Source organism: Oncorhynchus gorbuscha, linkage group LG17, assembly GCF_021184085.1.
Source record: "Oncorhynchus gorbuscha isolate QuinsamMale2020 ecotype Even-year linkage group LG17, OgorEven_v1.0, whole genome shotgun sequence".
Taxonomy (NCBI): domain Eukaryota; kingdom Metazoa; phylum Chordata; class Actinopteri; order Salmoniformes; family Salmonidae; genus Oncorhynchus; species Oncorhynchus gorbuscha.
In genome coordinates this window covers 3,568,714-3,586,819 of record NC_060189.1, presented here as the reverse complement: position 1 = coordinate 3,586,819, position 18,106 = coordinate 3,568,714, and the positions used below count along the sequence as shown (strand labels likewise).

The 18,106-nt window shown below is 44.9% G+C and overlaps 3 protein-coding genes across 6 annotated transcripts in view; 2 read left to right on the top strand and 1 right to left on the bottom strand.

The window, feature by feature from the left end:
* Positions 1–18,106, top strand: part of LOC124001333 (deubiquitinase DESI2-like) — a 1,147,470-nt gene that overhangs the window by 859,425 nt on the left and 269,939 nt on the right. The window lies entirely within an intron of this gene.
* On the bottom strand, positions 1,307–5,478 carry dmac2l (distal membrane arm assembly component 2 like). Its single transcript, XM_046308047.1, has 5 exons — positions 5,329–5,478; positions 4,747–4,866; positions 4,319–4,527; positions 1,793–1,964; positions 1,307–1,567 (listed from the first exon to the last, which is right to left on the bottom strand). Exons 2-5 carry the CDS (start codon positions 4,854–4,856, stop codon positions 1,453–1,455), a joined length of 606 nt encoding a protein of 201 aa, XP_046164003.1. The 5' UTR covers positions 4,857–4,866; positions 5,329–5,478; the 3' UTR covers positions 1,307–1,452.
* The window catches only part of l2hgdh (L-2-hydroxyglutarate dehydrogenase), a 28,033-nt gene continuing 15,379 nt past the window's right edge, over positions 5,453–18,106 (top strand). For 2 of the 4 annotated variants that reach the window (XM_046308036.1, XM_046308037.1), the window contains exon 1: positions 5,453–5,697. In XM_046308036.1, the coding sequence (XP_046163992.1) occupies positions 5,609–5,697 (89 nt within the window). In that variant the 5' untranslated portion in view covers positions 5,453–5,608. The remainder of the gene's footprint in view (positions 5,698–18,106) is intronic. The other 2 variants (XM_046308035.1, XM_046308033.1) reach the window with 2 other exon arrangements.

Below are 18,106 nucleotides of genomic sequence, written 5' to 3'. Positions count from 1 at the left end.
CAAGTCATATTTAATAAACATTAATTAAGGAAAACAATTCCTGTCATACTTCTGTTTTTGAGTCAATACACAGCAAGTCCAGTTGAAAACATGTTGCGATAATAATCTCATTCGTCCCGTGTCCCACTAGCCTGGTCCCAGATGTGTTTGTGCAGTCTTGCCAACTCCTATGGTCATGCCGATGACCATAACCCATAGGAGGCCATGGCGATGACCATAACCCATAGGAGGCCATGGCGATGACCATAACCCATAGGAGGCCATGGCGATGACCATAACCCATAGGAGGCCATGGCGATGACCATAACCCATAGGAGGCCATGGCGATGACCATAACCCATAGGAGGCCATGACCATAACCCATAGGAGGCCATGGCGATGACCATAACCCATAGGAGGCCATGGCGATGACCATAACCCATAGGAGGCCATGGGCCATAACCCATAGGAGGCCATGGCGATGACCATAACCCATAGGAGGCCATGGCGATGACCATAACCCATAGGAGGCCATGGCGACCCATGGAGGCCATAACCATAACCCATAGGAGGCCATGGCGATGACCATAACCCATAGGAGGCCATGGCGATGACCATAACCCATAGGAGGCCATGGCGATGACCATAACCATAACCCATAGGAGGTCATGGCGATGACCATAACCCATAGGAGGCCATGGCGATGACCATAACCCATAGGAGGCCATGGCGATGACCATAACCATAACCCATAGGAGGCCATGGCGATGACCATAACCCATAGGAGGCCATGGCGATGACCATAACCATAACCCATAGGAGGCCATGGCGATGACCATAACCCATAGGAGGCCATGGCGATGACCATAACCATAACCCATAGGAGGTCATGGCGATGACCATAACCCATAGGAGGCCATGGCGATGACCATAACCCATAGGAGGCCATGGCGATGACCATAACCCATAGGAGGCCATGGCGATGACCATAACCCATAGGAGGCCATGGCGATGACCATAACCCATAGGAGGCCATGGCGATGACCATAACCCATAGGAGGCCATGGCGATGACCATAACCCATAGGAGGCCATGGCGATGACCATAACCCATAGGAGGCCATGGCGATGACCATAACCCATAGGAGGCCATGGCGATGACCATAACCCATAGGAGGCCATGGCGATGACCATAACCCATAGGAGGCCATGGCGATGACCATAACCCATAGGAGGCCATGGCGAGACGCTACTAACAGATCTGAGACCAGGGTCCTATTCACTAGAAACCAAAACAGGGGAGAGAAAAAAACAGGGGGACCAAAACGTTGAGTCAAATTTCCGTTGCAAAACACTTTACTATGTGCTACAATGAATGTGTTGCTACAAAGACAACGTGCATCTTCTGGTCGTCATGACACTACCCACTGTGCCGGACTGGTCCTCCGTGTCTGTCAGTCACAGCCTGTGGTTGTCAGACCAGGTCCAGCTCTATGTCCAGCCCAGGTAGAGCTGTCTGGAGTCTCTCTACGGTCTTCTCCTTCTCTACCACGCCTGGCAGATCGCTGAGGTACAGATGCTCTAGACTCCTGGGAGATAGTGTGTATATTTAGTTTGACTAATATAGTCAAGTCACCATGGAGACCGGTCATGAGAAAAGCCTTGTGCCGGAAGGTCAACATGTAAACAGCCTCCGCTATAACCCCACATGCTGTTTGTTTCTATAGCTTCAATATCCACAGATTTTTAACTCCTTGGCATATAGTACAGCCACACTACCATAATGATGTTCCCAGGCACAGTAGCAGACCCACCTGAGTTTATGCAGGGCGATGACACCCTTGTCAGTTACGTTGCCACAGGAGACCACCTCCATCTTGTACAGGCTGGCCTGTAGGTTCTCTATGGTGCTTATTCTCTCCAAGCAGGCATCCTCTATGTACATACTCTTGTTGAGTTTGAGCTCTTCGACATGCTCTAGTCCATCTAGGGAAGGGAAACATACTTCTAATTTTAGCAGCTTGGTCCCACATCTGATTGAGCTATATTGCCAACTCTTATGGTCGGTATGGAGCAGGCTGAAAGCCTAGTGGTTAGAGCGTTGGGCCAATAAGGTTGCTCGATCGAATCCCCCGAGCTGACAAGGTAAAAATCTGTTGTTTTGCCCCTGAGCAAGGCAGTTAACCCACTGTTCCTAGACCAGTTAACCCACTGTTCCTAGACCAGTTAACCCACTGTTCCTAGACCAGTTAACCCACTGTTCCTAGACCAGTTAACCCACTGTTCCTAGACCAGTTAACCCACTGTTCCTAGACCAGTTAACCCACTGTTCCTAGACCAGTTAACCCACTGTTCCTAGACCAGTTAACCCACTGTTCCTAGACCAGTTAACCCACTGTTCCTAGACCAGTTAACCCACTGTTCCTAGACCAGTTAACCCACTGTTCCTAGACCAGTTAACCCACTGTTCCTAGACCAGTTAACCCACTGTTCCTAGACCAGTTAACCCACTGTTCCTAGACCAGTTAGCCCACTGTTCCTAGACCAGTTAACCCACTGTTCCTCGGTCGTCATGGTAAATAAGAATTTGTTCTTAACCGACTTGCCAAGTTAAATAAATGGTTAAATAAATGAAATAAATTGTCATGACAACAAGTCACAGGATGTTGCAATACAGCATAAGCATGCCAGACCAGGCTATAGAGGTTTCTCTGAGCCCAGTGCTAAGCATGCCAGACTAGGCTATAGAGGTTTCTCTGAGCCCAGTGCTAAGCATGCCATACCAGGCTATAGAGGTTTCTCTGAGCCCAGTGTTAAGCATGCCAGACCAGGCTATAGAGGTTTCTCTGAGCCCAGTGCTAAGCATGCCAGACCAGGCTATAGAGGTTTCTCTTAGCCCAGTGTTAAGCATGCCAGACCAGGCTATAGAGGTTTCTCTTAGCCCAGTGTTTAGCATGCCAGACCAGGCTATAGAGGTTTCTCTGAGCCCAGTGTTAAGCATGCCAGACCAGGCTATAGAGGTTTCTCTGAGCCCAGTGCTAAGCATGCCAGACCAGGCTATAGAGGGCTCCATAGAGGTTTCTCTGAGCCCAGTGCTAAGCATGCCAGACCAGGCTATAGAGGTTTCTCTGAGCCCAGTGTTAAGCATACCAGACCAGGCTATAGAGGTTTCTCTGAGCCCAGTGTTAAGCATGCCAGACCAGGCTATATCTGAGCCCAGACCAGGCTATAGAGGTTTCTCTGAGCCCAGTGCTAAGCATGCCAGACCAGGCTATAGAGGTTTCTCTGAGCCCAGTGCTAAGCATGCCAGACCAGGCTATAGAGGTTTCTCTGAGCCCAGTGTTAAGCATGCCAGACCAGGCTATAGAGGTTTCTCTGAGCCCAGTGTTAAGCATGCCAGACCAGGCTATATCTGCCAGCCCAGACCAGGCTATAGAGGTTTCTCTGAGCCCAGTGCTAAGCATGCCAGACCAGGCTATAGAGGTTTCTCTGAGCCCAGTGCTAAGCATGCCAGACCAGGCTATAGAGGTTTCTCTGAGCCCAGTGTTAAGCATGCCAGACCAGGCTATAGAGGTTTCTCTGAGCCCAGTGTTAAGCATGCCAGACCAGGCTATATCTGAGCCCAGACCAGGCTATAGAGGTTTCTCTGAGCCCAGTGCTAAGCATGCCAGACCAGGCTATAGAGGTTTCTCTGAGCCCAGTGCTAAGCATGCCAGACCAGGCTATAGAGGTTTCTCTGAGCCCAGTGTTAAGCATGCCAGACCAGGCTATAGAGGTTTCTCTGAGCCCAGTGTTAAGCACGCCAGACCAGGCCGGGCAGGGTGACAGACAGTGTTCTCAGTCTCTCTTTCTGGTGTAAAACATCCTGCTCTCTTGCGTCACTCTTCAGGTAAACAGTCTGGAAGACACTAACTTTCACCCTCACCTCTTAACACGCCCAGGTGTCGGATTGTATGGGACTCGCTGAACATTATTACAGCTAGCCATTTGGAACTGAAATCTATTTCTTGTTAAAAATACAGAATGACAGCATTCTATTCACCCCTCCACCCCCCCGAGGGCATGCAATGATTAAATTAAAAGTGAATAATTGATATAATGGAAGACTGTCTTTTAATAAATAGATTTGTATTTAGTCAAAGTCACTAGAACAAGACATTTGTGTCTTGTGTCAGATTGTAAACACAAAATTGAGTTGCTGCTCAGCATAATCACGATATCTGGTTCTGAGAATAGTGAGACCTCTGCCACAGGGTTTCACCTCACCGTCGAGGCGATAGAGTGACACGAACACCTAAAATAAGGTTTTGGAGATCGGAAGGCTGCATTGGATAACGTACCCAGGTGATCGAAGCCTTTGTACATGATGCAGGAGTCTGTGGCGTCGATGCCCTGGATCTTGTATCGTCCCAGAGGGCCGGTGGGCAGGCCGTTGTAGTCGTGTTGCCAACGGTCGAACCCCTGGAACCTCACCTTGGCACCGCACCTTGTCAGCCACTCTGCAGCAGCACGGTCTGGGCCCACCGCCTTGATACGCTCATAGTCAACTCTGGTCACAAGAATGCAACCATTGGTAATACATGATTACAAATACATAATGAATATAGGTCATTACTACCTCAGCTTATTGTGGTCCACTGAGTAAACTATTAGAACATTACTAATCTATCACTCTGGATAGGAGTGTCTGATAAAAATGGAAAATATTCTGTTGGCTAAAGTGTAATATTAGATGCTGTTGATCAGGACTGACGATTGTATCACTCACTTGTTGAAGACCGCATTGAGCCATCCCCAGAACGGTCTGCTGCCCTCGTGTGACAGAGTTTTCTGTGAGGAGAGAACGGCCTGCAGTGCTGGTTTGGACAGCAGCCTCATATCTTCAGGTCTGAAAGACATTACATTGTATTATATTACTGCGACAGCAGCTTCATATCTTCAGGTCTGAAAGACATTACATAGTATTATATTACTGCGACAGCAGCTTCATACCGTGTAATGTCTTTCAGACCTGAACATGTACGTTGAGAGGTGTCATCTCCAATGTAAAGACTGATGGGCTTTTTAAAATGCGTGTCAAAAAATGTTACCCATCGAAACACAAATTTAGAATGATGTCTAAACACTGAATCACGTTGCTTTGATCCAGACAGACAGATTAGCTAAATTAATCCTAGATCAACTGTGTTACAAAGCATTACTTAATAGCTGCAGACAGTAACCAATGGACGTAGGATAATGCAGCACCACGCAAGACACAAATAAAGAAAATTTGCTTAAACCACAAAACGTTCTAAGTAATCAAGATGTGTGAGATTTTATTCGTTGAGGTATTTGTTAACAAACTTACCTTGTCAGTTCGCTATTGTATTTACATGATGACCATGTCTGCAGTGTTCTGACCTTTAACCCGTTACGTACGAGAGACGCGCCTTGCCATTGGCTCCTCAAAGTGGGTGAAGGGTCAAAGGGGCCGAGCTTCGCGTCAAGCAAGGAATTTGATTATGACTTCCATTGCAAGAGAAACCTTGTGGACAACTGCTGTTTAAAACATACTCACGCAATATGTGTGCACGGCGGTTGATGTTACTGTCAAAGCGAGTATAGGTTGCTATTCAATCTCTGTCGAAATGATACGGACACTAAACAGCGCGTCATTTGCTGCCTTATTTGCAACGGTGCCAAAGTCCGCGACATGCAGAACAGCTAGAATACACAGGTGAGTGGAGAGACACGGGTGAGTGTTTGTGCAGAGGTGGCAAAGTACCACATTGTCTAGCCTAGGCAACTGCTAGTGGGCTTTATGTATCTCCACTAACGAGACTATGATCTGGGCTTGATGTGCACAGCCGGTATGTTCGCCGGCGACAGGTTCTATATTTAAGTTTAATGAAATAAAGATTGATTGCCTTTTTAATTAAAAGAACAACGAATCCATTTGAAAACGGCATATGTGGCATCGATATGAGTCGGAGACAAGTTATTCGATTGTCAAAGTTGACTTATAAAGTGTAAATGGGACAACTTTGGTCATAAAGTCAGTCTCGTCTAAAAACGGAGTTTGGAACGTCCGTGCGTCACAACGTAAATGAAGGCTGTGTTTTGATTTGATGATGTACATTGATTGATTGGTGATTGGTCTCTATACACTAGAGTCCCACAGTGGAGGTGTCATAATTACCCATAAAACCTAGCGGTCAAACAGGGAAATGGTTCCAATCGGTTTTCCACAATTCATTTTTTTCCCCATTGTGAGTTTTAGAAACAGTTAAAATAAGGGGTGTTTCGTGTAGGTTTACCCTGGCTTGACGTTTTGATAACCTTGTATATCTCTCTCGGACAAGGTGACTTTAATCAATACATTTGGCTCTTTACTTTGTTTTTAAAATGCTAATTAGCACCAAAGTAGACCGAATGCAAGACTACAAATCCCTGCAAGCTCCTGACACCTTTGCAAACAGTAGGGCTGTCTACAACAACGACAAAAAAATCTTGGTCAACGGAAAGTCGTCAGCTCTTTCGACCAATCGATAGACGCACCCAATGTGTTTTAATAAAATCAACAAAACGCATTGGAGCTTGTCTGACTTTTACGTTTTGATGAAATAAGACAAATGCCTCACAAAGGCGCCAGAGATCTAGATAACCAGAAGAGAGAGAGACACATTAACCTGACCCAACTATTCTCCTCCTACTCCTTCCTGCTGACTTTCGCAGATCTGCCATTCCTCTCCTGAAGTTGCCGGTAAAAGGCAACAGGAGGAGTCAGCAACCTTTCTCATGTTGAATGCCAATTACTTACAATTTCTACCAATCTGCGTGCCAGTTATGGTTTTCAGCAAATCAAATAAAATGTCATTGGTCACATGCGATGTTATTGCCGGTGTAACGAAATGCTTGCATTCCTAGCTCCAACAGTGCAGTAATATCTAACAATAGACACACATCTAAAGTAAAAGAATGGAATTAAGAAATATATAAATATTAGGACGAGCAACGTCCATGTCGGAGTGGCATTGACAATAATACCATGTCTATAGGGCAGCAGCCTCTAATGTGCAGGGTTGAGTAGCCGGGTGGTAACCGGCAAGTGATGGCTATTTAATAGTCTGATGGCCTTCAGATTGAAGCTTTTGTCCAATCTCTCTGTCCCAGCTTTGATGCGCCTGTACTGACCTCGCCTTTTGGATGGTAACGGGATGAACAGGTTGTGGCTTGGGTGGTTGATGTCATTGATAATCTTTTTAGTATTCCTGTGGCATCGGGTGCTGTAGGTGTCCTGGGGGGCAGGCAGTGTGCTCCAGGCGATGCGTTGGGCAGACCACATCAGCCATTGGAGAGACGTGTGGTTGCGGGCGGTGCAGTTGCCATACCAGGTGGTGATTACAGCCCGACAGGATGCTCTCAATTGTTCATCTGTAAAAGGTTGAGGATCTTTGGGCTCAAGCTGAATTTCTTCAGCCTCCTGAGGTTGAAGAGGCTCTGTTGCGCCTTCTTTACCACACTGTCTGTGTGGGTGGACCATTTTAAATGGTCAATGGCGTGTACGCCGAGGAAGCTTTCCACCTGCTCCACTGCGGCCCCATCGAAGCCTACCACTGTTGTCATCTACAAACTTGATGATTGAGTTGGAGGCTTGCATGGTCACGCAGTCATGGTTGAACAGGGAGTACAGGAGTGGGCTGAGCACGCACCCTTGTGGGGCCTCTGTGTTGAGGATCAGCAAAGAGGGAGGTGTTGTTTCTGACTTTCACCAACTGGGTGGGGGGGGCTGTCAGGAAGTCCATGGCCCTGAGCTTAATGATGAGCTTGGAGGGTACTATGGTGTTAAATGCTGAGCTGTAGTCAATGAACAGCATTCTTACATACGTATTCCTCTTGTCCAGATGGGGTAGGCCAGTGTGCAGTGTGATGGCGATTGCATCGTCTGTGGATCTATTGGGGCGGTAATCAAGCTGAAGGGTCTAGACTATCAGGTAAGGTAGAGGTGATATGCTCCTTATCTAGCCTCTCAAAGCACTTTATGATGACAGAAGTGAGGGCTACGGGGCGATAGTCATTTAGTTCAGTTACCTTTGCTTTCTTGGGTACAGGAACAATGGTGGACATCTTGAAGCAAGTGGGGACAGCAGACTGGGATAGAGAGAGATTGAATATGTCCGTGAACACTCCAGCCAGCTGGTCTGCGCATGCTCTGACGACGCGGCTAGGGATCCCGTCTGGGCTAACTCGCTTAAAATGTCTTGTTCACGACGGCCACAGAGAACGAGAGCCCACAGTAGACCCTGCCACATATGTCTCATGTCTGAGCTGTTGAATTGCGACACCACTATAACTCTGTACTGACATTTTGCCTGTTCTTTTGCTTACGGAGGGAATAACTACACTGTTTGTATTCAACCATGTTCCTAGTCACCTTGCCAAGGTGTGGTGATATATGTAATGGGGAATTGATATAGACTAACAATTAAAATCAAATGTTTTTTGTCACATACGCCCAATACAACAAGTGTAGACCTTACAGTGAAATGCTACCTTTCAAGCCCTTAACCAACAATGCAGTTTTAAGAAAAATGAGTATCAAGTTAAAAAAAATAGATAAGTAACAAATAATTAAAGAACAGCAGTAGAATAACAATAGGGAGGCTCTATATATATCAAATCAAATATGCAGGGGGGTATATATGACTTTTTAGGGCTTTCCTCTGACACTGCCTGGTATAGAGGTCCTGGATGGCAGGAAGCTGAGCCCCGGTGATGTACTGGGCCGTACGCTCTACCCTCTGACACCGCCTGGTATAGAGGTCCTGGATGGCCTTGGTGATGTACTGGGCCGTACGCACTACCCTCTGACACCGCCAGGTATAGAGGTCCTGGATGGCAGGAAGCTGATTCCCGGTGATGTACTGGGCCGTACGCACTACCCTCTGTAGTGCCTCGCGGTCGGATGCCGAGCAGTTGCCATAACAGGCGGTGATGCAACCTGTCAGGATGCTCTCGATGGTGCAGCTGTAGAACCTTTTGAGGTTCTGAGGACCCATGCCAAATCTTTTCAGTCTCCTGAGGGGGAAAAGTTTTGTCGTGCCCTTCTTTATGACTGTCTTAGTGTGTTTGGACCATGATAGTTTATTGTTGATGTGGACACTGAGGAACTTTACTAACATGCCACTGACTCAGTAAATCCAGAGTGTCTATGTATGGGGATGACTCAACACTAAACAAGTCAGCTTCTACAGCGACTGAAATGACAAACACTTACAGTTGCAGTTAGTTTCAGAGTGGGTGGCAAGGAATAAGTTAGCTCAAAATATTTCTAAAACTAAAAGCATTGTATTTGTAACAAATCATTCACTAAACCCTAAACATCAACTAAATATTGTAATGAATAATGTGGTAATTGAGCAAGTTGAGGTGACTAAACTGCTCGGAGTAACCCTGGATTGTAAACTGTCATGGTCAAAACATATTGATGCAACAGTAGATGGGGAGAAGTCTGTCCATAATAAAGCGCTGCTCTACCTTAACAGCACTATCAACAAGGCAGGTCCTACAGGCCCTAGTTTCTACCTTCTTAACAACACTATCAACAAGGCAGGTCCTACAGGCCCTAGTTTCTACCTTAACAGCACTATCAACAAGGCAGGTCCTACAGGCCCTAGTTTCTACCTTCTTAACAACACTATCAACAAGGCAGGTCCTACAGGCCCTAGTTTCTTCCTTCTTAACAACACTATCAACAAGGCAGGTCCTACAGGCCCTAGTTTCTACCTTCTTAACAACACTATCAACAAGGCAGGTCCTACAGGCCCTAGTTTCTTCCTTCTTAACAACACTATCAACAAGGCAGGTCCTACAGGCCCTAGTTTCTTCCTTCTTAACAACACTATCAACAAGGCAGGTCCTACAGGCCCTAGTTTTGTGGATTTAGGAAAATTGCAATTGGTTCAGAACAGGGCAGCACGGCTGGCCCTTGGATGTACACAGAGAGCTAATATTAATAATATGCATGTCAATCTCTCCTGGTTGAAAGTGGAGGAGAGATTGACTTCATCACTACTTGTATTTGTGAGAGGTATTGACATGTTGAACGCACGAGCTGTCTATCTGAGCTACGGGGCACACAGCTCAGACACCCATACATACCCCACAAGACATGCCACGAGGTCTCTTCACAGTCCCAAGGTCCAGAACAGACTATGGGAAGCTCACAGTACTACAGAAGAACCATGACAACATGGAACTCTATTCCACATCAAGTAACTGACGCAAGCAGTAAAATTAGATTGAAAAAAAACAGATCAAAAACACCTTCTGGAACGGTGGGGACTGTGAAGCAACACAGACACAGACACAGACACAGACACAGACACAGACACAGACACAGACACAGACACAGACACAGACACAGACACAGACACAGACACAGACAGACAGACAAGCACACGTGGATTTAGTACTGTAGATGGGTGGTGGAATAGGGACCTGAGGGCGCACAGGGTTGCAAAGGGTCGGAATTGTTTGTGTGACATTAAGCCCTGGAATTTGGGGAATTTTGCTTAAATAACCTTTTTTTTTGTGGGATACACAAGGCAATTCTAGGTCTTGTGGCATATTTTGGTTAAACTATCCCCCAATTCAATGGAATTGCAACCCTCTGCATGCACAGTGCATTCTTCCATCACATTGTAACGGTTTTGACTTGAGGTTATTATTTATAGGGGTGCCAGGTAGGTTGTGCCTACCAGAGAAAACATTAGTTTCTCCTTTTAGTTTGGGTGGGAATGAGTCCCATCTGGTCCGTCAAGTCTACACCAATACAAAGGACGTATGTAAAAGTCAGGATGGAAATAAACTTTTCATAAACCCTTAAAACATTGAAAAGAACTTCAAAAACAATTATATTCTGTTGCGTGGGTTGTAATTAGCAACAACAATGATTACACACATATATAATAATATCACAATGACTTCTGGTTCCTCCAGAAATGTCCTGTACCTCGGGCCTAAAAAGAGTCCTGCCCGGTAAAGGAGTTCAGTGAACTCAAGTGACTTTTGTCACGCGATGTTTGTCCGTTCGTTCCGTGTAGCGTAAACCCAGTATTAAACATACAATCAATATAACAATTACTTTACCACAGAACCTTAAAGCGGATCAACTCTTAATTAAGTCCTCAACTACCACTAACTACACAAATCACAGTATACATCACATCCAAACAAATGAAATACCGTATACAAAAAGGTGGTAGTCAGTCGGTCAGTCAGACAATCCAATCCGCCAATAGATCTCCAGCGGAGAAAGGCCACGAAGAACGGAGAGGTGTAGTCCAGGGACGCAAAGAGTGGATCCGATCCTGGGTAAACTCTCTTAGGCTACAAAACACACGTTTAACGGCAACAAAACAAACGGAATAGAGAAGCTTCGGAACTGAGGGTTGAACACATCCTCATGCACGTCTCCATCACAACCCCACTTTTGCGCAGCTGATACTGGCTATTTAATTGGGAATTAAAGGGAAAGCGCCCTATTGGAAGGAGCTGCACTGAGACGGTTCAGAAAATTTCAGGGCCGTCACAACATGTACAGCTCATTCTCAAGATCTTGCTCACTAATGAGATGCTGTTGAGCCCAAACTACTACATTGTCTGAGCCAAGGACTACATGCTTTCTGGTAAGTTTTCATTACAATACTGGGTGGGGTGAATATATTTTATGGCATAAATATTTTTTTGTTAACTAGTAAATAGTAGCCTACAGCAAACTGTGTTTAAATCTAACTTGTTAACAATTTCGGCTAGTTAGTTTTTGCTACCATGTGGGTTTTAGCTTGCCTGAGCCTGCTGAGTGTTGATTCACCTGTTTCCATACATGTTTCATTTTAAAACGTGTATCTTACAAAGGAGTTGTTTTAATCTAACTGCTTAGCTATTTATCTGTACATGGAATTCTATTTGTTTTTGTTTACTCATTTCTTTCCCTAATCTTTACAGGAAGAGGCCACGGGCACTGTCTGACGTGTGGAGACATTCCACTGCAGCTAATGTAGAAGGAAATACTGTGTACATTTGCAAATACTGTGCCAAATCATATGTGAAGAATGCAACAAAGATGCAGAATCATCTGGCCAAGTGCATAAAGTTCCCTCAGCGCTCACAACAAGCAAACTCTGACAAAAGACCCTCTACTTCTATTCGAGGTGAAAATTATAAATCAGTCACCTTATCGATAGCAACAGCTCATGGTCCTCCTGGAATCAGAAGTTTTTTTGACTCCAAGGAGGAACGCAGTCAGAGAAATGCTGATGAATGTATTGCTCGAGCTGTGTATCTGACGCTCACAGGCAATGTGTATTGGAAGAGATTTCTGAATGTTCTTCGCCCAGCATACACCCCGCCAACCAGACATGCTTTATCTATACGGTGTGGAGTTCAGAGTTCAAGTGAAGGTCAAGCAAATCATAGAGAAAGAAAGCAGACTGTATTGCAATCATCTCTGACGGGTGGTCAATTGTTTGTAGGCAAGGAATAATTAACTACATCATCTCCACCACTCAACCAGGATTCTACAAGAGCACGGACACAAGGGACAACAGACACACCGGTCTCTACATTGCAGATGAGCTGAAGGCAGTCATCAAGGACCTTGGACCACAGAAGGTATATATATGCATTGGTGACAAGGCTGCGAACATGAAGGCTGCTTGGTCTAAAGTGGAGGAGTCCTACCCTCACATCACAACTATTGGCTGTGCTGCTTATGCATGAAATCTGCTCTTCAAGGACGACATGACACTGAAAACAATGGTTACACTCTACAAGAGAGCCAAGGAAATGGTTAGGTATGTGAAGGGTCATCAAGTTATAGCAGCAATCTACCTCACCAAGCAAAGTGAGAAGAATAAGAGCACCACATTGAAGCTACCCAGCAACACCCATTGGGGTGGTGTTGATATCATGTTTGACAGTCTCCTGGAGGGGTAGTCTCTCCAAGAAATGGCCATATCACAGTCTGCCAATACCATCAAAAGGATCCTCCTGGATGATGTATTTTGAGAGAGAGTGGTAAAGCAGCCTGAAACCTATAGCAGTAGCCATTTCACAGATTGTGGGAGACCATGCCACCCTGTCTGACGTTCAGACTCTGCTTGCACATTGTAAGAGAATAAATCCATACTGCCCTGCCCACTTCACTGTTACTCCAAGCAGAGGAAAGTTCTGAAATATATCAAAAAGTGTGAAGACTTCTGCCTGAAGCCCATACATGCCACAGCGTACATGTTGGACCCCATGTCTGCTGGCAAGAGCATCCTGTCTGGTTCAGAGATCAACAAGGCTTATGGTGTCATCACTACTGTGTCTCGCCACCTTGGCCTGGATGAGGGCAAGGTTCTTGGCAGTCTGGCGAAGGACACTTCCAAGCAACGGCTTTGGGATGGAGAAGCAATATGGCAGTCGTGCCAACATATCTCATCAGCCACCTGGTGGAAGGGACTTTGTGGATCTGAGGCTCTTTCCCCTGTTGCCTCCATCATCCTCCAAATCCCACCAACATCAGCAGACTCAGAGCGCAACTGGTCCTTGTTTGGGAACGCACACGCCAAAGCACGCAACAGGCTGACCAATAAAAGGGTTGAAAAATTGGTGGCCAACCAGGGCAAATTTGAGGCTTTTTGAGCCTGACAACAGGCCATCCTCAACAAGGTTGGACAGTGAAGATGAGTCTGATGTTCAAGAGGTGGACATTGAGGAGGTCCAGGGAGAAGACATGGTAGACTGAGAGGAAACAACCAAATCTTTAGTTTCTAGATGATCATTTTACAGATTTAAGTTGAAAACATTTTTGGGGAGATGTGATGAATCATTCAATATTCCCTTTTGTTTTTCAGTGAAATCATTCCCATGTGAAGAGTCAACTCATTTAATTACAGTTTAATTCGTAACTAAATTATTTATATGGGAAGGATTTAATCATTTGCAATTATGTCTACTTATGATAAGGTAAAAGGTTTATGTTTCTGTCTCCATATGAAATGGTAATATCCAATGCAAAAAAATCTACATTTTAAGTGGTATTAATATTAATTTGCAAATATTCCTGTTAATTCCCATAGTCCCGTTAATTCTCACGGAATGTTGTCGTGTTGTGAACCATGACCAGCCTTTCAAAGCACTTCATGGCTACTGAGCTGTAGTCATTTAGGCAGGTTACCTCCCTGTGCCCAAGAACACTATGGTGGTCTGCTTGAAGCATGTTGGTATTTCAGCCTCAGACAGAGAGAGGTTGAAAATGGCTGTAAAGACACTTGCCAGTTGATCAGTGCATGCGTGGAGTACACGTCCTGATAATCCATCTGGCCTTGTGAATGTTGACCTGTTTAAAGGTCTTACTCACATCGGCTGCGGAGAGCGTTTATCACAGTCGTCTGGAACAGCTGATTCTCTCATGCATGTTTCAGTGTTACTTGCCTCGAAGCGAGCATAGAAGTAATTTAGCTCGTCTGGTAGGCTTGTCACTGTGCAGCTCGCGGCTGTGTTTCCCTTTGTAGTCGGTAATAGTTTGCAAGTCCTGCTACATCCGACGAGCGTTGGTGCCAGTTCAATACGATTCAATCTTAGTCCTGTATTGACCCTTGCCTGATGGTTCGTCGGAGGGCATAGTGGGATTTCTTATAAGCTTCTGGGTTAGAGTCCTGCTCCTTGAAAGCGGCAGCTCTACCCATTAACTCAGTGCAGATGTTGCCTGTAATCCATGGCTTCTGGTTGGGGTATGTACGTACAGTCATTGTGGGGAAGACCTCATCGATGCACTTATTGATGAAGCCGGTGACTGATGTGGTGTACTCCTCAATACCATCGGAAGAATCCCGCAACATATTCCAGTTTGTGATAGCAAAACAGTCCTGTAGTTTAGCATCTGCTTCATCTGACCACTTTTTTTATAGACAGTCTCTGGTGCTTCCTGCTTTATTTTTGCTTGGAAGCAGGAATCAGGAGGATAGAATTATCAGATTTGCCAAATGGAGGGCAAGGGAGAGCTTTGTATGTATCTGTGTGTGGAGTAAAGGTGGTCTAGAGTTTAAAAAATAAAATTAAAAAAATCCCGTCTGGTTGCACATTTAACCTGCTGGTAGAAATTTGGTAAAATGGATTTAAGTTTCCCTGCATTAAAGTCCCCGGCCACTAGGAGCGCCACTTCTGGATGAGCATTTTCTGGTTTGCTGATGGCCGTATACAGCTCATTGAGTGCGGTCTTCGTGCCAGCATTGGTTTGTGGTGATAAATAGACAGCTATGAAGAATATAGATAAACTCTCTTGGTAAATATGGTCTACAGCTTATCATGAGATACTCTACCTCAGGTGAGCAACACTGACACTTCCTTAAACTTTGTGCACCAGCTGTTGTTTACAAATATACAAAGACCTCCACCCCTTATTTTACCAGGCCGCTGTTCTGTCCTGCCAAAAAAGTGTCAAACCCGCCAGCTGTATGTTATTCATGTTGTGGTTCAGCCACGACTCGGTGAAACATATTACAGTTTTGAATGTCCCGTTGGTAGAATATACGTGCTCAGTTTGTTTTATTTTATTATCCAATGATTTGTACATTGGCTAATAGTACTGATGGTATAGGCAGATTACCCTACGACCTACGTCCCCCGATATCTGTCTCTTTATCCTGTGAATGACGGGGATGTGGGCCTTGTCGGGTTTCTGAAGTAAATCCTTTGCGTCTGACTCGTTAAAGAAATGTTTTTCCTCCGACACATCGGTGCTTCAGGGTTAAGCGGGCGGGCAGGTTTTAAAAAGCAGGTTTCGGAGGACGCATGACTCAACCTTCGCCTCCTGAGTTCGTTGGGTTGCAGCGATGAAACAAGACAGTAATTGGTGAGAAATTGATTAATTAATCATATCGGTATAAGCTTTGTTTTACTATTGACAGTTACAGCTGATTTCAGGATTGTATATCGATCCGCTCTCAAATATTTGTTTTCATTTCAGTCTCTGAATTGGAACTTTCCGCTGTCAGCTCCTGATATCAGGGCAGAAAAACTACAACTCCTGAATGAACCTAGTGCGCATGTACACCCGTCTATATCCAGTCCCCAAGCTCCTCGTTTTCCCTGGCTAAACTAGCTAAACTATGCTAGTTTGCATCCTCATTGTCAAACTTCATAAATACTGCACCCTCAACTTCAACTCTTTTTGCTAGTTATACTATCATGTAAAACTAAGACATTTGCTGGAAATAAACATACAGTTATTTATTGTTTTTGTTGAATAGTCGTGTCGTAAGACAACGGTGACGAAGGATATCATTTGCTACTTAACGTGGATCCATTTGGCGTCCGGTTCGCTCGACATTTCTGACTGGTCTTGGAACTGTAACAACGGGCTTCTTCTCCCCACTTGGCTCAATGGGATATGTAGTGATTTATACCAACACAACCAGATATGTACACAGTCTTGTACCCTTTTAACCTTTAAAAAAAAATGATGTCATATTTGTTTTTGTTTTTTAAAAATCTGACTTTATCAGTATAATGAGTAACCCAGGAATGTCACGAGAAAATAGGAACTCTTACAGGAGTGCCAATTGCTACAATGAATCACTAATTTACTTCCGGGTACTACAGATCCACTCCACGGCGCTCCTGAATAGCATAGAACCACATCACTAGTGTCCACGTCTGTAACTTCAGGAATACTGTCACCTTGAAGTGACTTAGTGTCTGACTAGTATGAATACGAAGTGATGACTTCTTTATGGACCTTTTTATTACGATGTTAGGTAAAGGTAGCATTCTGTTTCTAACTGGATAGTTCCTCGATTCGATGAGGATGTGAGCCTGATGGTGGAAACTATTTGAAAGTGGTGTAGTGCAGTGTCCTGGATGACACTAAGCATTAATGGGATGACTGCTAATGTCCCTTAATGCTGACTAATGAACCCTCACCTGTCTCTTAATGCTGACTACTAATGAACCCTCACCTGTCTCTTAATGCTGACTACTAATGAACCCTCACCTGTCTCTTAATGCTGACTACTAATGAACCCTCACCTGTCTCTTAATGCTGACTACTAATGAACCCTCACCTGTCTCTTAATGCTGACTACTAATGAACCCTCACCTGTCTCTTAATGCTGACTACTAATGAACCCTCACCTGTCTCTTAATGCTGACTACTAATGAACCCTCACCTGTCTCTTAATGCTGACTACTAATGAACCCTCACCTGTCTCTTAATGCTGACTACTAATGAACCCTCACCTGTCTCTTAATGCTGACTACTAATGAACCCTCACCTGTCTCTTAATGCTGACTACTAATGAACCCTCACCTGTCTCTTAATGCTGACTACTAATGAACCCTCACCTGTCTCTTAATGCTGACTACTAATGAACCCTCACCTGTCTCTTAATGCTGACTACTAATGAACCCTCACCTGTCTCTTAATGCTGACTACTAATGAACCCTCACCTGTCTCTTAATGCTGACTACTAATGAACCCTCACCTGTCTCTTAATGCTGACTACTAATGAACCCTCACCTGTCTCTTAATGCTGACTACTAATGAACCCTCACCTGTCTCTTAATGCTGACTACTAATGAACCCTCACCTGTCTCTTAATGCTGACTACTAATGAACCCTCACCTGTCTCTTAATGCTGACTACTAATGAACCCTCACCTGTCCCTTAATGCTGACTACTAATGAACCCATACCTGTCCCTTAATGCTGACTACTAATGAACCCTCACCTGTCTCTTAATGCTGACTACTAATGAACCCTCACCTGTCCCTTAATGCTGACTACTAATGAACCCATACCTGTCCCTTAATGCTGACTACTAATGAACCATCACCTGTCTCTTAATGCTGACTACTAATGAACCCTCACCTGTCTCTTAATGCTGACTACTAATGAACCCTCACCTGTCTCTTAATGCTGACTACTAATGAACCCTCACCTGTCTCTTAATGCTGACTACTAATGAACCCTCACCTGTCTCTTAATGCTGACTACTAATGAACCCTCACCTGTCTCTTAATGCTGACTACTAATGAACCCTCACCTGTCTCTTAATGCTGACTACTAATGAACCCTCACCTGTCCCTTAATGCTGA

Bases quoted from the DNA above. Each gene is read 5' to 3' on its own strand.
- dmac2l (XM_046308047.1), bottom strand. From the start codon at position 4,856: ATGAGGCTGCTGTCCAAACCAGCACTGCAGGCCGTTCTCTCCTCACAG. The intron at 4,528-4,746 runs GTGAGTGATACA...TCTTGTGACCAG, and splicing joins CTCAATGCGGTCTTCAACAA to AGTTGACTATGAGCGTATCA. The intron at 1,965-4,318 runs GTACGTTATCCA...TCCCTTCCCTAG, and splicing joins CAAAGGCTTCGATCACCTGG to ATGGACTAGAGCATGTCGAA.